We start from the raw sequence: 27,503 nt of genomic DNA on the forward strand, positions 1-27,503 counted from the left end.
GTCTAAAATTTTATTTGTGATTGGGGACAAAATAAGTTAACTAATGTTAGAAAGTTTGGTGAGAAAAATACTCTGATGTAACCAATTGACCCTAAAGTAAGTGGAAAAAAGTTTGGTGATTTGTATTGAAATTTCAAATTTAAAATTTAATTACTTCATATTTTTAGATAAATTTATTTTTTTTTAAAAAAATAAAACTAATAGCATACTATCTTTTTTTTTTTGAGAGAGATAGGTAGCACGCTACCCGCTTCGTTAGCTAGAAATATGAATCAACTAGTAGTTCAAACTTGGGTCTTGGGTATCAATGACCAAATCCTTTGCCACTTGCTCTAGGAACGGTCGGTACTATCTTTAAAAAAATAATAATAATAATTCCTATGCAAGTTGTGGTTGTTCGTGATCCTAGATCATCTGTCAGCAGTCGGCACCCGCATGAGGTCCAATCTAACATCAGAACAGGCCACCAACACTCTGCATCCATGGTTTAGCACGCGCGGGTCGGTCCACATGAGGTCCAAGTCGACATCAGAACAGCCCAGCAACATGCTACATCCATGTTTTAGAACGCGCGGATCACGCCACATGAGGTCCAGCCCAATATCTGTACGGCCCAATAACACGCTACACAGTTCGGCTCAGCAGCGCATTTTAAGTTTTCATGGGACGATGGGCTCGTGTGAGCCACTAGCCCATCTTACATTCCTCTCGAGTCGTCCCCGTTGAAGGGCGCAGACTCACTGCCATTTCTTCCCATCCCCACACCCCACCTCTCTCTCTCTCTCTCTCTCTCTCTCTCTCTCTCTCGCCCGTAGGAAAAGGGTTTTTCCCGTCGTCGTTCCGGCAGAGAGGAGGAGGGGGAGGGCACGAGGAGAGAAACGGATCCGAGGTGTGATGGAGCGACGATCCATAGCTATTCCGCTCGTCCTCATCATCTCCTTTCTCTCCCTCCTCGATCCCTCCGTTTCTTCGCCGCAGATCCGAGTCCTTAGCGCCGAGAGAAGGGTAAGTTTGGGATCCATCTTATCCTCCCGGATCGTTCTCTTCTTCTTCGATCTCATCGATATTTGGTGCGAATTTTACGGTGTTCTCTTTTTTCGATCGTTGTGAGTTTCTGATCGTGCTGTACTCCTGATTATGCTATCTATTCTCGTGGTAATTTGCCCATCTGTTGGACTTGAGAAAGAAAGTGTCGTTTGTCTCTCTCTCTCACGTCAAGTTTACTCCTGTGTGGAGACGTTTTGTAGTTGTTTGTCGTCGGTGGTATGAGTTTATACTGCATAAGTGGTGGTATGTTGATTGACCACTGGATGATCTTATTGCTTTTGCTCTCTGACTTTGCTTTGTGTGGGATTTTTATGTTAAGTACGCAAACTATCAACTCTTTCTGAACCTTCTCATTTTTTAGATGAGCCACATTCGTAGGGCTTATCAAGTATTGCTGAGAAAATGCTTGGATTATTTGCTTCTGATAAAGTTGTTACCATATGCTTGGATTTTTCTCACCAGTCTGACTTTTCTTGCATTTCTTGCTGATGCAGATTGATCTGACCTCTCATCTTGTGAGGGTATTCCTAACATTAAAGGTACGCGCCCATTCTAATCCTCTGTATGCAATATGACACCACTGGTGGGACTTCTTTTGCTACTATTGTTCTTCCTTTTCTTTGTTGGTTTGACCACAAAATTCATTTTGTCTGCGTCTTGGCGTAGATATGAACAAAGAATTTTTGTTAATTTTACTATTATATTCACATTTTCATGACAAAATTTTAAAGAATAGTTACTTTACTAAAGTTAAAACTGGCTGCCTTTATAATAGCTCAATTTTTTCGTTTGATGGTACTCATTCAGTTGGAAAATACTGGGACATCAGAAGCTTCAGATGTTCTTCTGGCTTTCCCGCCTACTGAGGCTGAACATCTGGCAATTCTTAAAGCATCAACAGCTGAAGGCAGACGGAAGAAGAAAACATATGTACCTCTTACTGTCAATCCAGCCGAAGTACATGATACACCAAATGATGCTCGCTTATTCTCTATTTCTCTGCGCAGTCCTTTAAAGGTTGGCGAGACAACAGTTCTAGAAGTATTCTATATAGTAACACATAGTCTAGAGCCCTTCCCAGCAGAGATCAGCCAGTCAGAGGCTCAGCTTGTTTACTACCGTGACAGCGCAATATTGCTGTCGCCTTATCATGTCGTTGGGCAGGTCACATACATCAAGACGCCAAGCAACAAAGTGGAGTCCTTTACACGAGTGGACCCTACTAGCCGGTCTGATACAGAGCTGAAATATGGTGTCTATAATGATCGCCCGCCGTATTCCTATTCGCCAATAATTGTACATTTAGAGAACAACCATCCATTTCCTGTTGTCGAAGAGCTTGTGCGTACTATGGAGATCTCTCACTGGGGTAACCTTCAGATAACGGAGCATTACAGGCTGAAGCATGCTGGTGCACGGCACAAAGGTGTCTTTTCAAGGTTAGGCGGCATTGTTTTACATGTTAATTTTTTATGTTATGTAACGAGTGGTGCATGACATTCTTCGCTGATTTTATTTGTTGATCAAGAGCTTTAGTATCCTTACTTTCACTTAAAAATCTGAATAGTAAATGCTGCGATCGGACATCTAGAGATTTTAGAGAAGAAAGAAGTGCCTCTGAAATATGTAGACGAGATAAAATATTTGATTTTGCAGACTTCAACATGTTCAGATGGATGAATTTCTATACCTAATAGGGTTGCATTGAGGTTGTCTTTGGATACTTGCTTACTATAACGTACAAGAGCATAGGCAGCACTAATTTTTCATATACAGACAAATACTGCTTAAACTGATTGATCTATGGTTAAATCTTGTCTTGATTGACTTGTTATTTTCAACTGTAGTTTGGTGCATATCTTCAATGGGTGATTTCATCACAAATTCTTTTACTAGTCAGTATATGACTCACCTAGCCAATTTCTTGTTTCATTATTTAGGAGGACACAAAATACCACTTCAGGCTTGTTAACCTTGTTATTCCATACACATCACTCTTATTATATTCTCATCAAACTTCCTTTCCCAGGGTTGAATATCAGTCTAGACCGATGGTCAGCGGGGTGTCCTCACTTAGGTATCTTCTTGCAAGACTACCCCCCCTTGTTCGCTCAGTTTACTATCGCGACGAGATTGGTAACATGTCCTCATCGCATTTGCGTACTAATTCTCAGAAGGTACAAATCTGTTTATACTGACTACTTAGTTTGAGTTTGTCTTTTGTACCCTCCTCTGTCGTGTTCATTTTAGTTTCCTGCTTATGCCATAAATATTACCCTCTTGTTTTAGTTTGAGTAGCTGAATTCTAGAGTTGCTAAAATAAAATATGATAACTATCTAGCTGCCTTTGTCTCCGAAAATACATTAATATAAGTATATTGTTGTTCTACTACTGATTTCCTAACTTGTTTCTCTATATTACTCCTATAGTCAGAACTAGAAATAGAACCTAGATATCCATTACTTGGAGGTTGGAAAGCCACTTTTGTCATTGGATATGGACTACCATTGCATGATTTCCTGTTCGAATCAGATGATGGCCGACGTTACCTGAATGTCAGTTTCGGATGCCCTCTCCTTGAAACGGTGGTTGACGAGCTAACTGTTAAGGTAAGTGTGTGGACTGACTTCAGAGATGCAGCATAATATTTTGGTGCTCTGACTTTCTGCTTTAGTCAAATTTACTGTTGTTCAAGATGGAATGCTTTTGAATTTTTACATTGTTTTGTAGGAGTTTTCCTGCTCTGAGGCACAAATGTGTTAACTCTCATCTATGGAGCTATCCATCATAACCGATTGATATTTCTCCTTATATTGTTATTGATTGAGCATTTTTTCCTCTCATTTTTGTTTTTATATTCTGTGTAAGATAGCCTTTTCTATTACTAACTCAAGGAAAAGAACAGTCAAACCAGCATTCATGAGTATACTTTCAACCCCTAGCATGTTGTTAATGAAGTATTTGCAGTTAAGTAACTGTATTAACTCATGCTAGACTATCAAGAGAAACAGACATAACTGGAAGTTAATTCTGTTTGCTACTTTTTGTTCCTATTAAAATGTTAATCCTCCTTGCTGCTAGGACAGAGACTCTGGATCTGGTTGGATCCAGATGATGAAATGATGTGCAGTGAAACATTATTCTATCCTTGTGAATAAAAAAAAAATGATATAATTAATTTAACTAAGACATGGCTCATTTGCAAAATGCCTAGGAGATGAACACCTTTCTAAAGTAATTCTCTTTCTAATCTCTCTTCAACCATTCCACAAGAATACTGCACCTCATCCTGTGAAGTTGTCTTTTGTGATTTTTAAGATCTTTTTTCAAGTAAACAGGAATTCGATGATATGCATAAATTGTCATGAAAAAAGAACTACGCTATATTCTCTCTCCCGCCAATGCACTTCTGCTATACTGAAGAAGAGACCTGCCAATTGGCTGATAACTATATATGAGGACAACTTTGTGGCTAATTAATCATGTAGCTGCGTGCATTAATTTGGTTGTTTGACTCAAATTTCTTTTGATAGAACTTGTTATTTTTTTCTCAGGTGGTGCTTCCTGAGGGGTCCAAAAACCCATTAGCTGTAGTTCCTTTCCCTGTGGAGCAAAATCTTGAGGTAACTGTTTCTTGTTCACCTTTTAGTGATAATATAGTAGTAATATGCAACATTGATAACTCTGATTAATCGGGGGGTAATGTAGAATTGATTCTGAATGTTTCTTTGCCATTGAGACTAAGTCCTCTAGATTCGCATTGATAATATGGTATGAATTTCTTCCTTTTCCATGGAAGAAAATATCAAATACTTTAGTTTTTTTTTTTTTTCATTTTCTAACTGGCTTGATCTTTCACAATTTCATTATGCATTTCATGCTTGTAGACCATGATCTATTTTTATTGTGTGCTTCAGACAAGTCATTCATATCTTGACATTGTCGGGAGAACAACGGTGGTGCTTAAAAAGAAAAATGTCGTACCAGATCACAATATCCCCTTTCAGGTAAATTTCCTTCGTAATTTAATTTGACTGCTTGACCTTTATTAACTGCACTGGAACTCATTCCTTCTTCTCGAGCAAGGGCACTAATTGAGTGATCTTGTTGAGGTAAATAAAAGACGAAAGAAAACTAATTTCAAGAAATGCTGGAGCTTACACTGACTTCCTCTTTGCCAAAATAGAATATGATTCACCTAGCCTAAAAGATGTGCCAGGGCCCAATGAAGATTCTGCTAAGTGCTAACCCACCTCACACACTTTTTGGGCATCAACTTAGGAATCATAGATAGGATATTATTATCAATTAGATGTTATTTTTTGACTCTTGTATATGAATCTCCTTTCTGATATTCTTATCCCTGCTGTTTTTGCACTTCAGGTCTACTATGATTTCAATCCGATTTTCATGCTTGCGGAGCCTTTGATGTTGGTATCTGCAGTTTTCCTGTTTTTCATTGCTTGTATTTCGTATCTCCACATTGATCTATCTATCAGAAAATCGTAGAACCTTTATTTGATCATAGCTTGAGCTTAGGCCACTTAAAATTATACTAGCTCATTAAATCCTTGATATGTGCTTTCAAAGATTATTTTGAATTGCAGTTTGGCACAAAACTCCAGTTAGGCTTGACTTGTGCGTTAGAAATAGGTCGTGCATCTTTTTGGTAAAATATTTTTGAGGTCAAGAGTCTAGTCTGAGCTCTTTTTTGACACAATTTTATGTAATTTTATTCGAGGAGTTTGGTATATGTAGTTTTATCCGCCTGTTTTATTTTCCTTGTACAATCACACTATAGCTGGTAGTGAGAAATTCATATGCTGGTCATGGTAGGGCAGTGATTGGAAAATTACTTTGATAATGCACACTCAAATATTCCATGTATGATTACATGCCTACAGTCCTCGTGAACAATAGTTGCTTAAAACATTTTACAATTTGTGTGGAGTTGTTCTATATGAGCTTTTGGTTAACACTATTTTTGTATAGCATCAGATGCTGTGTCCATCCAAGGAAGCTAAAGTATTGTGTGCCTCCTGACCTCCTCTTTATATAGATTTTTTTTAATTCTTTACGAGGAGTTAGGCAAGAAGTGGTAAGCTTTGCTTTTTCTGCCCCCGGACAGTGATTAATGAGTGTCTGGCGTAGAAAAAGCTGTTGAAGTAGGTAACTGGGAAGAGACGTCTAGCAAGCTCTTGTGAGGCTACCGCTTGACGGGGAGCTATAGTTTTGACTTTTGAGCCCTATATATATTTATATTTATATTTATATTTATATTTGTTGGTGCCTTATATTATTAGTTAATGCTACTTGAGAGTTGGTTTTAACAGGTTGTAATGTGATTTGGGCATACTATTAGTAATCATTAGCTAGAATTAATGCCAGGCCGTTGCCTGTTGCCGCATAATAAGAAACCGAAGGCACTTTACAAGGCAACGCTACTTTAAGTCTAATAACCTATTTGCTGCGGCCAAAGAGGAGAACTTTAAGTAGCCCTGGTTACTAACCGGATAAATCTATCGTGGTCCGGATCTGATTAATGTATGTATCTGGTTAGTCTCCTAAAATCATGGTCGACGAGTTATCGAGTTGGATCAGTGTTTTTGCTGAGTTTACGTACCCAACGAACAAAATTACCCTAGCGTGGCAACGGACGATACCTGTTATAAAACCTCCAACCATTGAGAGGCTGCGGGGTCTAAGACAAGCTAGCCGCGTTTGGAAATCAAATGCGGCGATCATCAATCATCACATTAGCTGCTACTACAGATTGTAGGAATACCAGGTGTTTATTTTATTCCTCCTGCATGTTAGTTTGCTACTACTCCCTTCTCCCTTCTAATAAGTGAATAAGTGGCGGATAGGTTTGGCGGTAAGGTTGCCATATAATAGTCCATATAAGCAGTCGAATTGCAGCGGCTTCATTTTAAGGGAAAGCAGAAAAAACACGAGATAACAAATTAGCAGCCTTAATTCCACAAATTGGCGCTTCAATTGCGCTCAGCACAGCGACAAGCCAATAAACTATTTACCTTGGGTATTAGTGAAATCTCTCCCAGATGGTCCCCGCTCTATATGCTAAACATTTAATCGTCTCAATAACTTCCCTTTGAGAGTATCCAGCATTAGTGGTTTCCGCAATTGACATGTTTTAGACCCAAAAAAAGAAAAAAACATAAGCCTTGGACTTGAAGAATGCTTGGACAAGAGGCAGAAAGATCTCGCGATGGATGCTCCACAAAGTATCAGCTGATAAGAACTACTCTCTACGCCTCTCTCTCTCTCTCTCTCTCTCTCTCTCTCTCTCTCTCTTAGTCTCACTCGTTTTAAAAGTGCCGTAATGTAGCCATACTGATCAGAACGAACTGATACGGGCCCGAACCTAGGTACTTCTAGAAAGTTGTAAGCAACGAAGAATCATGTAGTAGGTCCGTAGCTGGTCAACTTGGTTGGTGCTTCGGATATGAATGTTTACCGTCCAGTATTTCACCAGATGATCCTCCCCTCTGAAATCCAATCTTTGGAAGTTACGTGCAAAGTGTTGATTCCAATAAGATAAGGTTTATATTAATTAATTAAAGATTTATTTCCCAGAATCAAAAGTCAACGTGAAACAAAGACGAGCGTAATCGTAGCGAACTCGCTCTCTTCCTCCTCTTAACATGATCCACCAACCCTGTCTGAACAGCAAACACTTTTGGAGCTTACGGTCGTAGCTCGTTTGCCTTCCTCTTTTACCTTGGTCTCATGCAAAGCTTTCAATTTCCAGTCGGGGGCTTTTACGCTCTTAGGTCCGTCCATCCGCGTGGGCAGCTGTGAAGCCCAACCACAAGCGGAGCCCCTCTCCTTCCTACTTACAAATGTGATTATGCCACATAGCTGCTCCTCCAATTCGATCCCGCCGCTCAACGGAACTGGAACCGAGGAAAAAAACGATATAAAACCCAAGTGATAATAAGAGAAAATCACTAGAGTAGGGGGGGACAAGACGTGAAAGGGTTCGCGTGAGACATAACAAATGACACAACTTTTCGTCCTATAGATTTTTATTTTTTATTTTTTATTTTTTTTTTTTGAAGGTTGAAAACCATACATTCATATTAGCAGTAAAAATATATTGAAAGGAGAAGGGAGCAAGTAAGATATATAATAATAATAATAATAATACATTAAAAGCGAGATGGTGGGTGGGATATGCCCTTTTAATGTCTTTTCAATGAACTTTTTATTGAGAGGGTAATAATTGTTTAAGTCATCAGCTGGATCAGCTTCTTCTGAAGTTTGGTATCTAATTTGGAGACGGTTAGAAAGAGAAAGAGGTGGGGGCGTGGGGCTTGGACTTAGAGCAAGCGTCTTCGACTTGAAAGAATACCAGAAAGGGCCCCCATCCCCACGCGCCTCCTCCTCTCTCATTCTTTCTTTCTTTTCTTCTTCTTCGTCGTCTTCTTCTTCTTCTGTCTCCCTTCTTCTTCCTCCTCCTCGTCCTCAGGGGGAAGAAGAAGGAAGAGCGACGAATTGTTGTTCCGTCGGCGTCGGCGTCGGCGTCGTCGTCGTCGTCGTCCATGGGTTTGGTGGCGCCGCTGTAGAGAGAGAGAGAGAGAGAGAGAGAGAGAGAGAGAGAGAAGAAATGCGGGAGATGGAGGGGTGGCTGTACGTGATCCGATCGAATCGCCTTGGCCTCCACCACTCGAGCAAGCGCTACTTCGTTCTCGACGCCCACAACTCCCTCAATTGCTACCGGTCCATACCCACTCCCTCCTCCACCACCCAGGTTCTTCTCTCTCTCCCACCCCCCCACCCCCTCTCCCTCTCCCTCCAAAGCGCTCCCCAAAAGATTCAATGATCTCTTAAGATCCCGGTGGGAAATGAAGATTTTCTTGTTTCCACCGTCGCATCTTCCTTACCCTTGTAAAGTCGGGGCGTGATATGACCAATATATTGGATCGAAGATGGTGATCTAGTTTGATAGAGGGAGAACCAAGAGTTTGTCGCATAATATCAAATCCCATATTGATGGGATGGAGATCATCAATTCATCTCGAGGGGTCTCTTGTCCACACTCTCTGTTCTGATCATTTCTAGGAGATATGTGAATGGCCATGGGTCATCTTGAGATAAACACTAAAAATGTGTGTACACACTAGTGAGCATTCGGATTCAAGCTCTAAGTTCATTCACTCATTTCTTTAACCCTAATCAATTATAACTGATGACATTAGTAGGTTCTACAATATTTTTCTTATCTGTTTATGAGAAAAGGTCAAGAGAAGTGATTATGTTCTCTTATAACTGATTATGTTCATTAGCTTTCATTAGGATTTCAGACTTCTACCTTTTCCCTGGGCATATTGCATTCAAGAAACTAAACATCATATATAGGGCATGGCATTTAGTTCTCTATCTCAATAAATAACTTGCGTTCTTTGTTTGATCAGGATCTTATAAGAAGTGCTTTCATTGATTCCTGTATACGTGTCTCTGACAATGGTAGAGAAAGCATCCATGGAAATGTACGACTATGCCACCAAATTAAGATTGCATGATAAGTTTGATGTTTCATCCGTATTCTATTATTACCGCTGCCCAATTTTGATTTTCAGTAGCAACCTGCAGGTTTTCTATATTTTTACTCTGTACAATACTGCTAATCACAACGATCGACTCAAGGTTAGCTATATCCTTTCATACTGTTATAGTTAACTTGCACTAGTACCTACGTGTTGCTATTTTCTGCTTACTTACTGCATCGCCATTAGCGAGATTCAATTGTTTGTTTGTGACTTAACAGTTGGGAGCCAGAAGCTCTGAGGAGGCAGCTAGGTGGATAAGATATTTGATGGAAGCTGCATTAAAGGTTTCTTTCCTTCATTTAGTTCATTTATTAGAATTAACAAATGTAATTGAATTCTGTGTTTGCTTGCAGGAGTGCCCAACTAAAGGGCAAAGTGTTGTTGCTTGTTCCAAAAGAAGATCGCTCATTTTGAGGTTCGCAATGATTGCACCCTTCTCTAGTTTAATTTTTTCTTTAGACTGCTGATGTCTTTGCCTTGAAGATGGTAGCCCATCAACTTTCCTGAATTATATGCAGTAGTTGGTAGAACCGATGGTACAACATCGTTTCAATGGATTTAGTTTGGCAGTCTTGTTCTGTTTGTCTCATTTATGATTTAAATCTTGTTAATGGTGATCAATGGGCTTCTCAAGGTAGGCTTGCTATTCCCAGTTACAACAGACACAATATCCTAAAGCATCATCTATAATTACTTTTATGCAAAAGCACAAAGACAAGTGAAAATGAGAATGGCCTAATGAGTTGTCTCTTAAGCCTAAGTTAATTGCACCATGAGGTGATTTTGTGGAACAGTAATTTCTTTTTAATTCTTTCGATTGACTCAACTAATGTGCATCACCTTCCTGTCCTTGTCATCCACTTATTGATTATCAGTGTCTATATGCAAAATCACATGAAACATGGAACTTTTCTGCTTCGTGAACTCCCACAGTTCTGTCATTTTTATGCTCCTCATACACTTAATATGCTGCTGTCTGAACATCAAAAGATGGAGTCTTATGTTGGCATAACTATTAAGATGTTTCTTTGATGATTTAGTCCTATTATTGAAAGCACTATCTGCTTGAATAAAAACTGTCTGTTCTTTTGCAATCCTAGTAATCCTATAGTTGCAGAAACATGCCTCAACAAATAAGTCTTCCTCAACCTGAGTTGGTCCATTGCTTATTTGAGGTTTTGCGTTCACAGGTTGAGCCGTAATACAGGAAGAAGTTGTTTGCACTCCACAGGTAAGGAGTATAAACCTACTCTTTTAATTCATGTCCATTTTAGAGCTTTGGTTGTACTGCTTAACAACTGGCTGGCTGAAAGCAGATTGGAGATTTTTCTTTTTTATAAATTGTGGCATTCACTTTATCCCTTCTCTGTAAAACTATCCAAATTATAGAGCATGACTGCATGAGCTCTCAGCCTTGTGTAGTGGCTTTTTGAATCTCTAGATTATATTCATCATGCTCAAGTTTGTTGCTTCTTTCGACCAGCAATTTTGGAATCTTACTAAGTCTAAAATGCTAGATTGGACTGCGCTCTCATTTAAGATCACAGATCCGATGTCACCTGATGTTATTGCACCATCTTCTTGGACAATATTCGGGTGCAAAAATGGTACTACTTTTTTATATATATATTTTTTACTCCTTTGAGATTCCATGTCTAATATATCAAGTTTTCCTAGGGTTACGGCTATTTAAGGAGGCAAATAATGGAGATTTCAGTAGAAAGGTACTCTACCAAAGATGATAACCGGTCACTATTCAAGAGAAATTATAAACCTTCTGAATATGCTTCTTCTGTCTGCAGTGGGATGATCATCCTGCTGTAATGGCAGTAGGTGTGGTGGATGCAACTCCGGAGAGTATTTTCCACATAGTTATGTCTCTTGGTCCGTCAAGATCAGGGTAAGACTGGGTTTGACATTCTATCCATGAACTGTTGATTACTTATGAGTATAATTTCCTGATTAACTCTTATTGTTGGTTGAAATCTCATAAGTACTTTATATATGTGCCATTCATCACAAAATCAGGCCTGAAACTCAACTTTGCATACTATATATATTAAGACTCAAATGGACTTGGACATGGCCTTGATTTACAGGAAATAGGCCCAGCTAGTGACCTCCGAGAGTCACCATACTGCCACAATCATAGATTTTATCTGAAAGGCATGTAGTAACTTTTAGGATTAGACTGAAAACTTAGAAGAAGGAGAAAAGGGGATAGGTAATGCAGACTTACAAGGACAGTAGTGCAGAAGAGTTATATGAGTATTTTTGTAGGATTATTGACTAAAATTCTTTTACAGATGGGACTTTTGCTTCGCTAAGGGAAGAGTGGTTGAGCACCTGGATGGCCATACTGATATTATTCACAAGAAATTGCACAGTGATTGGATGCCTTGGTTAGATGACAAGCCATCAAACCTTATTCTTTCTAGCCATAAATCTGCCAAAGAACATGCTAGAACTAAATGTTAATATTATACTCTTCAGGGGAATGAAGAGAAGAGACTTATTGTTGCGCCGGTATTGGAGGAGAGAAGACGATGGAACATACAGTAAAACCTTTTTCAAGTTGTCCCTTCTGTTTGATAGTTAACCTTTATAATGAAATAATGCTGCCTCTCTTAATTTCTCGCAGTAATTTTATGCCATTCTGTCTTTCACCAAAGTTGTCCACCAGAACGCGGCTGTATCCGTGCCTGCCTTAAAAGTAATGTATGCTTAAAATTCAGTAATATGACCTTTTGGATTGTAAAGCTGATATGTCTTGACCTACTCATCTGTCTGATGAAGAGCATATGCATAACATATGATCATTTTACTTATCTAGGTGGAGGATATGTCATCTCTCCCATAAACCAAGGAAAACAATCAGTTGTTAAGCACATGCTTGCCATTGATTGGAAATTCTGGAGATCATATATATTTACCTCTTCTGCTAAGTACATCACTATCAGAATGCTTGGTAGAGTTGCAGGTAATGCTCTGCTTTTGGGAAGATTAAGCTCCATATCGGATAGAGAATTGTTGCCTGAGTTAAAACACTTTGTTGACTATTACGGCCATTAATGCTTTTCAATTTTTCACATTTGCAGCACTAAGAGAGCTTTGCCACTTGAACCTTGGAAGCTTCGTTTGCTTTGATTTCCCATCAGGTGAAGTTTCAAGGGAAATAAGACTGTCACAAAGGGAGGAAGAAGTGCAACTGGGTGGTGAGAGTAGTAGGAGTGATGACTCTACAGAAGGGTCCAGAACATCTCCAACTGATTCTGCTAACACTGATGGCTCTTTATTTCAACTGAGTGATGCAGCTGATGAATTCTTTGATTTCCCGGATGAATCAGAATTCGACCAACCAGACGTTCTACGGACTTCGGAGGCTGGCATGCAGTCAGAGGTCAGTTTGTATTACCTATTGATTTTTTTCAGAACATGCCAAATATGATTTAGATGACCATGAGACTTTAATGCTTCTACACAGGATCAGCAGCAGTCAAGGCTGTCAACAGCTGCAGCTCTTGTAAGGAGGTTGCATGATCTGGCAGGTGGGTTTGCAAATCTTTCTTTCAAACTTTTCAATAGTTTGGTAGTTTGAATCTCGACAGTCGTTCCTTATGAAACTTCCAGAATTAGATATTGATATGGTTCTTTTTCAGTTCATAAAGAGGCCCCTGTGGAAGATACAGTATCATGGAGCTATGGAACCACTCTCCAGAAGGACTTGAGCTGTACAGTAGCTTGCAGTTGGGCAACCGCAGATCCTTCTACATTTTTGATCCGTAGTGAAACATACTTGCAAGACCGCCATAAGGTACATTTTCCACTTTGGTTAGCTTGCAGACATAATCATTATCTTCTGCATACAAAATGAAGCTCTACTTAATTTGCTAGTATAAGCAGAAATAAGTATCCAATTATACATAGCCATCTAGGGTTTCTTTGGTGCTTCACAGGGGTGTTAGTTTCAGAATTCTCTGCCAAAATTGTGGTCTTTCTTTGTTGACATTTTGATCAGCTCACAGAAGATTGTTTCTGGAGATGCAATGATACATTCTCAATCTTCTGGCTCTGATACCAATTTAGTGTAGCCTAAGGAGTAAGGACCATACATTGAGGAAAGGACCATGTCAGTAATATGAGAACAACATTTTCAAGAACCTCTACCTTGTAGAATTGCTTTAGTAGGCTTTCTTTGTTGAGGAATTGGAAAACATTTTGTTAGAGAAGATCCGAGACATGTAACCCTTTGTAATGAAGAGCCCATAATATGTCGAATTTCTTGCCTGAAGTGAAGAAAAAGAATGCATCTTTCAAATCTGACAAACTGGCCTGGTTGATTACGAAGGAAGAGGGGGTGCATTGCTATTATAGAATACAAAACTTTTCTTCTCTCTGCAAAGGCCTATCAGACTAGGAAACTAAAGCACTAACTATTATAGAATTTCCTAACTAAAAAAATTATCTCTCTCATGAAAGGATCAAAATAGGAAGCACAGAGAGGAGTTGAGCCCATTACATAGTTCCTTTATGAGTTGTATTATGCCTGGCGTATTGTCTTTGGCCAGTCAACTAGTTTCTTGTCTGCATCAACAACGTATATCACATTCATGAAAACGTCTTCTATTATGCTTACCTTCTTTTTGTAACCTGGATTTGAGCCTTGGACGTATAGCTTCTAACCATGTACCCAACTATGCTAAGATGGATTGGTTCTATTATGCCTACCAAATAACAAAAAAAGTAATAAATATGTTTAGTCTTCTTTCCTGCATTTTTATAGTGCATCCTCTCACCATTTTGTGGATGTAACCTCCTAATATGGGACTTCTCTACAATCTCCATTCCCATCTATAACAACTATCGGACTTTAGATCCAGATATCATTAGTTACTGGAAACTCGTGCAATTGTTTTTTTTTTTTTTTCTTCTGTTAGGATTTTGCTTTCCTTTTCCTCCCGCTGATGAATCAATGTGCGAGCCCTCACTGTTGCAAGTTGTTTGATTTTTTTTTCTGTGAAAAGATTAAAGCTGGTGGTACTTTGATGCAAATGGTAGCTGCTGATTGGCTAAAGTCAAATAAGCGCGAAGATGATCTTGGTGGTAGACCTGGGAGCATTGTTCAGGTATACTGTGCAATAAATAGTACTGCAAGTCAAGAAAATTTGCTCTTAAACGCATATTTTTATATGTTACAGAAATATGGAGCACAGGGTGGGACACAGTTTTTCTTCATTGTGCATATACAGGTAACTGGATATTTCTATTCATTAATGAAGAGATTCACCTACTTGCTGTGTATTCCAGAAATGTCGACTTTCTAATTCTAGTGCTAAATACAGGTCCCAGGTTCAACTACTTATAGTCTTGCCTTGTATTATATGATGGATATCCCGCTTAAAGATGTTCCTCTACTGGATAGTTTTGTCAGAGGGGATGACGCTTTCAGGAACTCTAGATTTAAGCTCATTCCATATATATCTAAGGTGTGTCCATGTGTTTGTGGTTTAACCAATTCACAAGCCTTTACATATGGCATACTATATTCTGCTTACATTATGTAGCTCTTTTTTTGGCCCTCGTAGGGATCTTGGTTGGTGAAGCAAAGTGTAGGAAGGAAAGCTTGCTTGGTTGGTCAAGCATTGGAAATACATTATTTCCAGGGGAGGAACTACTTGGAGGTAAAATTGGAGGATTGTTTTCACGTTGTTTGGCTGTATGAGTTTGGCTGTATGAGTTTGTACATTGCAAAAGCTAACACTTGTTTGGAAGAAAAATCTGTAAAGAATCATATCTGTTTGGCCTTTTATACATGCAGGGAACAAAAAAAAAAGGTAAAAAAGAAAATATTTGTTGGGTCATCCTACATCAAATAACTAATAGTGATTATCATTACCAAGTAGAATTGCATCATTGCCATTACATGCTGATATTTTTCTTATGGAGTAAACTTGATTTCGCCGGCAACATACTATAATTGATATTAATGCGTATAAATCTCAAATGAGGATGGACGTATCTCAGAATAACTAAGTTAAAACTAAGGTAAACAATTGCATGCGTATTTGTATATTTATGCTATTGATTTGCCAAATCTAGTTTTCAAGGGGAAAAAATCAGCTCATCTGACTGTTGTGCAAAACTAGTATCAACTATTAGCCGTGCACATTCTCTATCCCCAGTTGTTTCTTTGTCCTTTTCTCTTTAGACAGTTGAATAAGGCAGGAAATACAACAGTACTATTTGTAGATTTTATTTTGCTTTCTTTTTTCTTTATTAGCCTTTTATCCATGAAGGTCTGTATTGTTATTCTCAATATTTTAAATTTTTGTGACAGCACGCGAAAGTTTCCACTATAAAACATGAATCACAGACTCTGTAGGACTACTATCATGAGTTGTTTGGAAATTCTGTTACTGCATGTATTGAGCGTGTCTTTGACCTTTAATCCTTTCTAAACAGATTGGAATCTCTGGCTTCAGCCTCTTAGCAAATTTTCCAACGTAGTAGCTTGGATGATAAAGAATTTATTATCACCACGTGTAGGAGTTGTACTAACGTAGCATAAAGTTATGAGATGATCCTTTACCCGCTTACTACAGGTTAGTGACAAAAAAAATACAGTAGTTATTGCTTGTTTTGCCCTAGCAACTTGTCGTTAGCCTTGGGCGTTTTCTGTTTAGTACTATAACAGTTGAAATACGAACACTAAAGCACACGGAAACAGCTTTCTGGATCCAGTCATTTAGTTTTCCACATGATAGACTATCATGCAGAATGCTGAATGCTTCATATTTTCTCTCTAATAGTTTTCGTGTCCTTATTTGATATATGTTTAGTTTTCACTATGCATTTTAATATCATTTAAATTATTTTTTAACACTGCACTTGTCAATTTATTTATCTTGCAGCTTGGCATTGATATTGGTTCCTCAACTGTTGCTAGAGGTGTCGTGGGCCTTGTCCTCGGCTATTTAAATAATCTGGTGATAGAAATGGCATTTCTGATACAGGTAAGTGTAGGTTTACTATGGAAAAATTCGTGTCTATGCTTATTCTCTTACATCACAATTGATGAGGCTTATAGTATGCGTTGCTTGGCACAATAGTAAAAGTTTAGGCTTATAGTATGCGTTGCTTGGCACAATAGTAAAAGTTTTGGAGTGGCTAGTATAGTTTAGGAAAAGTTTTGGTGTGGCAAGTATGATTTAGAAGTTCAACTACTGGGGAGCTTAATTTATGTAAAATTACTGGGCTAATGGATGTTGTTTACATTCATTGACGCTTGGGTGGTGTGCCAAATACTGCTTTCCTGAGGCCATATAAGTATATTTTGGGCATATTTTTCTCTAGGAAACTATGGTTATTTATATACATAATCAGATGATACATCTCTTGTTAGCTTAAAATCACTTCTCGTCATAATTAACCTTTTCTTCTGAAGAAGACTCGATTTATATCCAAAGAGGACTCAAATGTTGTGCAGGGAAATACTGAGGCAGAGCTTCCGGAATTTCTACTTGGAACCTGTCGGTTGAACCATCTTGATGCCTCAAAAGCAGTGGCTGTTAAATCATTGTAGCTATATGGTAGCATTCAAACTTTTGTTTCTTCAGTTCAGATTTCTAACGATGGATGCATTAATTGATCATTTTTCAATCATCCTATTGGATGCAGATATATCTACGATTCTTTAATCTTGATCAAATTATGCTAGGAGAACTGCAAAATGATGTACATTTATTTTGAGACGTGCTGGCAAAGACGACACAATCAAATAAGATCTCATTATTCTTTTTTTTTTTATTTCGATTTTTCTGGACATGCTGGTGGTGTCTTTCTTTTCTGATGGAATTTTTGTCATAACAAGTCTGTGAATTGTAAGTCTTGATTCCTGCAGAAATTACTTTAGATAAATAAAATCAAACCTGTAAAGCTTTAGATTCTGAATAACACTGCAGATCTTATTTAGAATGTGTTATTATGCATTACTCAACACATAATAATTAACCAGATTTGACAAGTGGAAAGCCATTGCCCCCAGTGAGAGAAGTTTAAAAAATGGCTACAAATGTAGTCGTCTCATGAGTGATGTGACGTTTCCATCTCCTGAAATTCACCTATCCCTACATAATTTCTGAAAAAATATTTTTATTATATTTTTCTCAAAAATAAAAGTACAATTGATTAAATATAAATGATGTGATGTAACCATCGCATGAGAGACTCCCTCCATAAGCGAGGAAGAAAGGACAGCTTTTTCTGCTTCAAAGGGAACTAAGATTAATTTGGCCTCTCTGCTGCCTAAAGGCAAGAGTCTCAAGCAACCCCATCCTGTGCCACATGAACGAAGTGAAAAAGAGAATGCCAGGTGGAGAGAGGTATGGCTGCCCTGCAGCGCATCATTGATATGGCTGGATCAATCCAGTCTGATTGGAACTATTAGACCTAGTTTCAGAGTGCTGCTCCTGAGATAACCACCTTTAATGTGTCTAAACACATCCAAAAGCATGGAAATTTACACCATTCGTAGCATTAGAGCGCTTTCTGAGTTTCTTTGCCTCTAAAGTATCCAAGTGTTTGACTTTGGAACCGCATTGCCGAAATAAATCCAAGTCAGATCAATCATAATAGTTAAACTGAAGGGCCCTATAAAAGGCCGGTTGAAAAAGCACCTGACCAATCTAGCAACAAACATGATTTATCAACACAACCACATTATACAAACGTAGGAGCTAAGACTCTTTTACCTTTCGAGCAACATTAGAATTTCGCACCAAATGAAGGTTGGGCTTCTGGGTTACAGTAGAATCCGATCACAAGAAAATCCTGGGTAAACTTTATAACAAATATAATAGTTAGAACTGGGCACCATTAGCAGTTGAGAACTCAGAACAAAAATGTAATGAGAAAGCAAATATAACAGTTAACAAAAATGACACAAAGTACTGGAGTACAAAATATTGATTTGCAAGAGCTCAGAGAACTTCTATCGACATAGTAATGTTTAATCAGATAATTAGCACAAGTGATAGCACTAAACTGAAAACAATCGAGGCTAAAGGAAGATACCAGAACTCTTTTCCTTTTCCTTTTCTGCTTCAAAGTTGAATATCATGAACAAGGGCTAAAAGCAGCATAACTACATGACAATGCAACATGATAAGCACAAAGATGAAAAGAACAACCTATTACTGATAGCCATTCAGTAATATTGGCAAGTTACTATAAGATAAGTTTCCCAATATTTTGCCCGAAACTACTAAACACCTTTCTGCTGCTAACAGGTAAACGAAACCGGCAGGAACCATCATGAGTCAGAATATCCTACTCTTTTCAATCTTTCCCATGTTGACTAACAAAGTCAGCAAATCCAAAAGATGTAATTTCTTTTAGTTCCTGTAGAATATCTGTGTAGCGATAACATTACTTACAGCTGCTATCATGTTCAAACTTTAAGTTTAGACGTCCTTCTTTTTTTCGATATAGCGAATAAAATGAGGCAAATGGCTATAGTGGTCAACAAGAAGACCTTCCACGAAAAGCACCCATAACACAAGTCGCTCCGTGTGCTTTTATGATCCTACAAAGTAAAAGAAACATCACAGATATTAGCACATATTTTTCTAGCATGATGTTCCCACCGAGTACATCCAAGGAGCCCAAGCCGCTGGTTTTAAATTATTTAAAATAAAATATCAATTAAGTATAAATTATATCTGTTTTGATATACTGACAAGATAGTGCATGTAAATAATGTGGAGGACTAACATTTTCTATTATCATTTGCCCACGATTCTCCATGAAAGCACCTTGAGCCTTATGAATATGATGCTTCTGTTGCAAAAAGATACTCTCAGCATGCCTATATAGTTCCACATCAAGGCTGTTCAATGATATGATCTGCTGCAAAATTGCTTCTGGAACCAGGAGGCGGGCCTATAAATCCAAAATAGTTGCTTATCAACAGTGAAAAACATATCTTTCAATTACAATTATTCGAGGTGAATAATGATCAGAAGAATTCTGCAATTCAGTCAACGAAAGTGTATATTGACATAATATTAGACAAGAACATTCACGGCCTCATATTTAGACACAAATGTTCACTACAGACGTGGGTCACGAATAGTTTAATGTGCGGATAAAGCCAATGCAATTCAAAAGAAGCCTAAAATCAAGGAAGCAATCTTCATTAGCTAATTAATACATATTAAATGTGTAAAAAGAAAAAGTGGCTTTTCTAGGAGTTACATAACATTTCTGACATGGCCATTTAAAATGACAACAGAAAGGATTATATGCCAAACAATAGAAAGAAGATTGCCTAGTTTTCTAACTCTAGAATTTTGCCAACATATATTATTTTGCTTGACAAGCAAAATTGAACTTGATGAGACCAGTATCAATCAAAGAGAACATAGCGAAGCCCAAGCACTTCGTTTATTGGACCCTTGGTTTCATCATATTTTTTAAATGCAAACTTCTCTTCCTTGAGTGTATAAAGCATAAGGACCAAATTATACCCGGAAGCTAACTATTGTTCCAGACTTTCCAACTCCCCCGTGCACCTTACCTCCTTGGAAAAGTTAGCAGGAGCAACCTGTTTTAGAGACATATTACGTCGAGTAGATTGAGATTTTCGCAAGGTGGAAATGCATTCTTCATAGGCTCCCATCAATTTCTCAACAGTCATCTGATGTCAGTCAAAAGTAAGAGGGTGCAAATTAATGGAAATATAGTGTTGTTTTCTAATACACTAAAGGAGTGTTTGGTTTAATGAAATTGTAGCTCGGTTGAAAATCAAGTTTGGTGAGAGTGAAAATATTGGTCTTGCCAACAACTAGCATAATGCCGGGAAATTCACCGTCCAGTCATATGCTAGGTTTTGAGCCTTTCCGCAGAAGATGTCTTCAGACCATTTCAAAGAGAATTTGTTTCTGGGAATTTAAGCTCGTGATTAGGTACCGGATCTTCTCTGTATTCATGATGGGTTACAAAACTAATATCTCGACTCTTGACAAATTTGATTTACAGCCGAATTGTAACTTCATTAATCCAAACGCCCTCTAATTGCAAAATATTATGAACATTTCTTAAAACATATAACTCAATGGTATTACATTTGCTTCAGCTGGTGTCGTATCCATTGGAGAAGGAACTTCAGTGCCTAATTGACTGTAGTTGCTACTCTATAATGAAAGAAAGCATTTGAGGAGATATCCTTTCTAATGATTAAGAGGATTATCATGATTTCGTGCACAACCAAATCTGGTTAATGTCTACCTGGAGTTGATCTGGCCCTCCAGTCTTGCTTTCTGGAAAGGAAGAGCTTAATTCTGAGAAAGCAAAATCACAAGAAACAACTTTTCCGTTATCAATATTTCATATTTAGAATACCAAAGTATCCACATAGCTAAGAAAGCTTGCATCACATGAACGCAGACACAATGTATATCATACAAGTAGTTAGCAAATCAGAATGTTTCCTAGAAAAATAAAAATATCGAGTCTATACTTCCTGAAGGCATGATACGGGAACAAGCATAAATAAAAAACTACAAAGCGGCAATACCAGTTCTTGCCGATGCTTGAGTCTCAACATCAGAGGAGCTCAAGGCTTTGGACTGGGAAAGGACTTGTGCTCCAACCATATTAACAAACAATCTAGCAGACTTCTTGTGATCCTCAGTAAGCCCAACATAGAGCATACGATCCAGTCTACTCTGTATGATTAGGAAAACTAGTTCATTGATGTCTCATTGGAAAAATGGGTACGTGGTGCCACTACAAAATACCTATGTGTGTTGTGATTATTTATGTACCTTTGCAACCTCAAGTACAGCACGGCCCAGTGTTGGATGTTTTCTCACACATTGACGCACTTCGTGTGCTTCGGAAAAATAAGAATTGTTTGTCAGTCCTGCAACCTGTCAATTGAAGGTCCAGTACCACAAAAATCAAGGTGTATTTAACACCAGTGAATAGGTGATCATATCCGAAATGAGAACAAATAATGCCTCCTATAGTGATGGGAAAATGCAAAGGTTCTGGCATACACATCACAAAGATTAAACCCGAAATATAGGTCTGCACTTCTCAAAATGCCATACAATAATTTTTGAATTATATGATTGACAAGAACTTTAAAAAAATGAATATGGGACAATCGCAAGTACTTAGCTAACAACAAAAAGAAAAATAAAGCAACACCCCACTGTCCCTATAAACCAGAAACAGAACAATTATATTTCTGGTTCTCTATCAGATGAATCAAAAATAAGAAAGCCCAGCTTATGAAACATAGAAGTTCGGAACATTTTCTTGAACAGTTCACACCAGAATGTGTTCAGAAGTTCTAAGTTCAACAAGCAAAAAAGCACGATCACGGAAGCCAAACATTTTTATTGGTGGTTAATTTGTATACTTCAAATGAAAAAAAAAAAAAAAATCAGTTTCCATATTTCTGCACATGGAATAGGAAAAAGCAAATGACAAAATGACTTTTGCATGTAGACTAGCTTTCAATACTACATAAACCTAGATAAATGGGATCAAAATTGAAATATATCAAGCTTTTTGCTTCTTCAAGAAAATTTAACTGGTAAAATTGTCAAGCAGAGACCAACAGATAATGATTTCTGAGGGAGCAACAAGTGCATATTTATGCACCCTTAATACTGCTGGCAGATGGACGGTCATTTCGGCCCCATGACACTGAGGTAATGAAAAAGAAAGATGAATGCATAGGAACATTAGTACACCTGAAAAGTCGCTCCATTGTGTACGATCTCATGAGCTACAGGATCATTAATGAAGTCATGTAAAGGCATCACCATCTCTTCCATGTTATATGGATTGGTTATTTCATTGATCCTTCTAAGTTTCCCCAGTTTCCTTGCATCCCTCTGGCCAAATGTTCCAAAGAAAAAGTTAAGAGAAAGAGGTATGTATGGAAAGATATAGAAAATTAAAAGAACAAAGTTTCACAGCAACAGTTACACTGCAAAAGTTACAAGATATGCCCTTTCTTCTACCAAGTAATAGAAATGAAAGGAAACTCTGATAGGTTTCACTCAGCCCACTTCTCGTATTCTTTAAGTCAGAGATATAAGGAAAAAAAAAAAAAGAAGAAAAGAAAACCCACCATTGTGAGTATATGCTCATCCAACCCAAATGGGCTATAGTACGAGAGGGGAGATCAGGCAGAGGGTAAGGGAGGGACAGAACCTTCAAATGCGAAACCCCACCCAACATAAACATCAAAATGCATAAACAAAAGGCAGGTTTATTAACATAAACGGGATCTATTTTTTTCATTTAGTAAAGTTTCATAGCTGTTCAATCAAAATAAAATTCCTGAGTTGCAGTGGAAATCAGATGAGAGAAAAATTGCTACTACTTTAAAAAATAACAATTATTTGACTAAGGCAATCAGGCTATGCATTGACAAATATGGAGGCACTTATATCTGACTCTCGATCAACACAACAATAACTTAAGATATGCAGTGACTTATTACTATCTTTGGTTAGCCAAACAAAGGTTAGATTTCCAGGGAGGGGCAAACTAAGGAAAAAAAGAAAACAGTTATGGTCTTCCCATGATGAATATACTTAAAATAAAAGATAAATTTCACCAGATAATTTACGGACTGCACACACATGTCCAAAAGAATTGATTCAGATGCTACAACGCAATACTCAATCTTCCCAAACCTGAAAGGCCCTTGTTCAACAATGGTTAAATGAAGAACCAATCCTAAAACATTTTTTATATATGCGCCGTTTAGCATGCTTCTACGTTTGTACGGTGATAGAAAATTTCAAACCATAAAGAGCAATTAGGAATTGAAAATTGGGAGGACATATGTTGCAAAATTTAGTGAACATCCCAGTGAATGAAGACAAATTGTTGTGATAGTCAGGATAACAGAACTCAAATAAAAAAAAAAAAAAAAGATGAAACAATGAGCGTCTCCAAACAACGAAGAGTAACAATATATATAACGATCGAATTGTTTCCACCAATAAGCTGCACAAACTACCAAACATTGCTACTTGGTGGTCAGTAAACACCAAAGAAGATTGCAATAAGATATCTGTTTTCTCCTATATCTGTTTTCTCCCATGAGATTGACATAGATTTCCACAGGAAGAAAGCAAAATTGAGTGTGAGGCCCCCTTTTCAAGATCTGGAACATTTCCTGAACTTCTCACAAGTTTTAAATGTTTTCAAATATAAGAATAATTCCAAAATTAAGGAGAAGCTTAGCTAACGGAGGAGAAACTTTCAGATATCCAAGATGGTGAGGGGGGCTATGAAATAGGAAATCTATCTTCAGATATTCATTCCCATAATTTACTAAAAACTCACTTACAATGCGGAATAAGCAACGTCACAAAACTTCAGGCGTAAAAATTAAAAAAAAAAAAAAAAAAGTTGAGAAAAATACCCGGGCAAAGAGATCCTCTCTCATCCAAGGAACCAAGTATTTCCAAGGCCATATATCCAACGTGCTTACTCCACTAGATTTTGGCCGTATTCGCCTAGACATTTGCTTTGCCGAAGTTAGGTTTGGATGCACCAGAAACCTCGCAGCAACTTCCACTGAAAATTCATAAGTGCTGAATACGCGATCAACTGGCTTTCTAAATATTGTCACCACAGACGTTCTGTCCTTTGGTAGTTTAGAAGTCAAACTATAGTCATCATGACTAACAACCAATCTGCAGTTTGGTTTGCTGTCCACAGTAAAGTTATAATATAAGTATACAGGACAGGTTGAATTGATATATTCACAAAGCTACATTTTTGGTTAAAAAAAAAATAGTAGTAAGTAAAAACACTGGATAAATTTACCACAAAACTCTAATACCTATAATAAGAATAAAAATATACAAAAAGAAATCAATTCATTGTGTTCGATAGAACAATAAAAGAATTATCCACACAGACATACTTATTGGTCAAATATGCTTATGATTGTCAATTGAGCATTCAAATAATGCAGGCAACATATTAAGTACAAGTGGAAAATAATTCAGATTGCTTGGGCACAAGCAGAAAATTCACACAACACTGATATACTCATAGTAAGTGTGCAGTGGGTACTGCTACTTCACATAATAATTTCTCCACTTCTTTTTCTTGAAATGCAATTTGAAAAGAGTGTCTACTACTTTCAATAAGAGTTTTGTAGATATTAGGGGCGTTTGCTTCAAGGTTTGTAATATTCCGGTAAAAATGCATATTTTATATTAGGATAAGTATGTTACTAACTTATCAATCTACTTGGGTGGGAGGTTGTAAAGAACTAGGAAATTTTATTAATTGACTACTAATGATTCCTACAATGAGAATACCTCCTAACGCATGATAATCTAGTATTTCTACCACCTAGTAATCTACAATGGTTCCACTACTCCACTAACACCTTTTACAACTACCCACCATGAGTTGAATGGTAATAATTTAAATATTTTGAATAGAAAATATGGAGGATTACCAAAATAATATAAACCGTGAATCAAACGGGCCCTTACTGTTTTATGAAGCAAATGATGGTATCGTTTAGACAGATGATATTCTTTCTTACTGTCTTATAAATCAGAATGACAAAAAATTTTGAAAAGTGGCAAATATGCAACAAACACAGACAAACATTTACACAATATGCCATTACCATGTCATATAGTCCACGCATAAGAGAACTCAGTGGCATTGGCGTACAGCACCTAGCATTTTGATTCAGCAAAAAGAACAATTACCTTGGGTCAAAACGCAGCTTGTCGTATGAGCGTGGGCATTCCTGAGTACTTGTGTACAGTTTTCTCAAAAAGCTGCCAGTAATTACAATATCTGTTAGCATGTGTTACTAGTCGCAGAAAGGAAGTGGCGACTAAATGTAACTTAATTGTGTAAGCACCACTTTGGACATACTTACCAATGGAAGTATGTGCGCCCACCAGTCCTAGGAACATGTAAAAAGAACAACAGATCTTTCAGGCTTGATTTATCTTCACCTTGTCCATTTTCACAAGAAGATTCTACCCAATTCTTGACGACCCTTTCACAGTGGAAATAATTATCTTCATTGGAGGAGACAGGTGTTGATACTGCTAGCCAATAGTAGACAACTATCACTGGCAGGCTATTCACAATAGGAGGCATATACATTCACTATCTATGAGAAATTATTATTCAGTGAACTGCCCTCCTGGCACTTTTAAGTAATTCGAGCAGCTCATATTCTATGAACCAACAAGCAAAAACAAACTAGCATTTGGAAAATTAGATCTATTGGCAGAACAGAAAATGCAGGTAATAGAAATCTCGACATATGAGCCATTTAAAATTGCTAAGAGAACATCCACAAAGAGTGCAGAAAGAATTTTTTTGAAACATGATTTCAACTCGAAAGTGAAAGACAACAAAGAATGGGTTCAGAGTTACGGTAAAAGAATTCTTTGCAAGATATGAATCACTAAATTTAAACCATAACCAACAAGCTGGACAACTGTTGGAAAGACATAATATACTGATCTAAACCTTGGGTCTGTAAGTGGAGCAATGTACTGTATACATAGTGCTGTACGTAATTATTAATAAACCGGAGAATTTGGAAAACTAAGGCGCCACAGAGGAGGAGCTGCAAGATTTTTTCTATTCATTCACGATTAAAGAAAGAAAGCATGAAGATACACGAGGGTTTAGATGCTAATGTCGGTTATGATATAATCTAGCATCAAATGAACATCAAACCAACATAAAGAAGATAGAAAATGCGGATATATAAAGCTTGCAGAAACAACAAAATGCGTGACCGAAATGGAAATGAGACGTACCAGCTAATAGTAGAACCGCAAAAATGATAAACCTGAGATTTCCCGCCATTTCTCTGTTTCTTGATTGGGCTTTGCCTACAAAAAAACAAGAATAAAGGAAAGTGTCGCATCATAACCATCCCGTTACATGATGGAGAATTAGATAAAGCGCACCAAAGAAACACGAGATTACCTGCAGGCGACAATAAGAAGAAGACGAAGAGGAAGAACAAGATAGATGGGCAGGGGAATTGCTGATAGAACAACAGGCGTAGAGCGCCAGAAACTGTCGACGAAGACACCACAGCTAGCGGGACTAGCGCGCGCCAAAAGGGAAAGCGAGAGGTCAAAACACTGGATGGAAATCACCAAGAACGAGAGGAGATACCACAAATTAGACGGCCGAGAAGCACCACAACCCTCACCGCAAACCCAAAACCCTAACCCCGGCTGGTCTGCGTATCTGCAACCCCAAAAAACCCCAAGAGAGAGCTAGATAACGAGATCGGAGACACCAAGTTAGGGGAAAGGGAAGAGGAGAAGCAGCGGGGTGAGACCTCACCTGGAAACTCCGGCTCGCTTCAATCCCTAAAGCGCATCCGGAGAGGCAGTGGCAGTGGCAGAAAAGACTAGAAGAAGAAGGGAAGGTCGAGGAGGCGGCCTCGGAATTGAGGGGGAGGCCATCTCGTGCTCATAAGCAGCTGCCCGGGATCCGGCGAACAAGAACGGCCCCGACACCACCGTAACTCATAAGCAGCCTCATCGGTAGCCGCGGCGAGCCCTTCTTTTTTCTTTTACCCTTCCCCCTCCCCACCCCCGAGGGAAAGAGCTCCACCACTCTCATACATCAGTCGATAGAGAAGGAATTAAAATATTGCGGCAGTGCGTGTGCATCTCGAGCGAGTAATTTAAATTTAATAGATGCGTGATGCCGGAAATGCTCATAATTTACGTACAATGCTAGCGCCAAGAGATCTTTTTGAAATCGCGGTTGATTTGCAGTGAATCTCGCCTTTATTATGACTACATATGTTACCATATAAAACTCACGTATGA

At 38.1% G+C, this 27,503-nt stretch overlaps 3 protein-coding genes across 6 annotated transcripts; 2 read left to right on the top strand and 1 right to left on the bottom strand.

Moving 5' to 3' along the window:
* LOC109703472 (dolichyl-diphosphooligosaccharide--protein glycosyltransferase subunit 1B) lies at positions 729–6,004 on the top strand. Its single transcript, XM_020224068.1, has 8 exons — positions 729–1,005; positions 1,542–1,586; positions 1,855–2,486; positions 3,077–3,224; positions 3,478–3,657; positions 4,603–4,671; positions 4,966–5,055; positions 5,432–6,004. Exons 1-8 carry the CDS (start codon positions 895–897, stop codon positions 5,555–5,557), a joined length of 1,401 nt encoding a protein of 466 aa, XP_020079657.1. The 5' UTR covers positions 729–894; the 3' UTR covers positions 5,558–6,004.
* LOC109729066 (protein ENHANCED DISEASE RESISTANCE 2-like) lies at positions 8,612–17,595 on the top strand. Of its 4 annotated transcripts, XM_020259710.1 has the most exons (23): positions 8,618–8,822; positions 9,487–9,561; positions 9,665–9,718; positions 9,840–9,905; positions 9,975–10,036; positions 10,812–10,852; positions 11,139–11,228; positions 11,299–11,345; positions 11,424–11,521; positions 11,928–12,023; positions 12,115–12,179; positions 12,263–12,334; positions 12,455–12,601; positions 12,720–13,021; positions 13,106–13,169; positions 13,281–13,435; positions 14,646–14,747; positions 14,820–14,870; positions 14,964–15,107; positions 15,207–15,302; positions 16,533–16,634; positions 17,108–17,210; positions 17,299–17,595. In XM_020259710.1, the coding sequence occupies exons 1-22, from the start codon at positions 8,679–8,681 to the stop codon at positions 17,201–17,203; spliced, it is 2,169 nt and encodes a 722-aa protein (XP_020115299.1). In that variant the 5' UTR covers positions 8,618–8,678; the 3' UTR covers positions 17,204–17,210; positions 17,299–17,595. The 4 variants fall into 4 exon arrangements, 3 of the variants coding, with proteins under 3 accessions (XP_020115302.1, XP_020115301.1, XP_020115299.1); XR_002221194.1 differs by lacking the exons at positions 17,108–17,210; positions 17,299–17,595 and adding an exon at positions 16,084–16,223 and having other exon boundaries at positions 8,614–8,822; XM_020259712.1 differs by lacking the exon at positions 12,455–12,601 and having other exon boundaries at positions 8,617–8,822.
* Positions 18,571–27,295, bottom strand: LOC109703750 (protein-tyrosine sulfotransferase-like). The gene is made up of 14 exons (XM_020224472.1): positions 27,246–27,295; positions 26,641–26,910; positions 26,469–26,543; positions 25,568–25,774; positions 25,392–25,463; positions 24,077–24,365; positions 22,386–22,529; positions 21,447–21,551; positions 21,197–21,347; positions 20,908–20,960; positions 20,745–20,813; positions 20,198–20,317; positions 19,393–19,560; positions 18,571–19,204 (listed from the first exon to the last, which is right to left on the bottom strand). Exons 1-14 carry the CDS (start codon positions 27,293–27,295, stop codon positions 19,070–19,072), a joined length of 1,908 nt encoding a protein of 635 aa, XP_020080061.1. The 3' UTR covers positions 18,571–19,069.

Source organism: Ananas comosus, linkage group 25 (genome assembly GCF_001540865.1).
Source record: "Ananas comosus cultivar F153 linkage group 25, ASM154086v1, whole genome shotgun sequence".
Lineage (NCBI taxonomy): Eukaryota > Viridiplantae > Streptophyta > Magnoliopsida > Poales > Bromeliaceae > Ananas > Ananas comosus.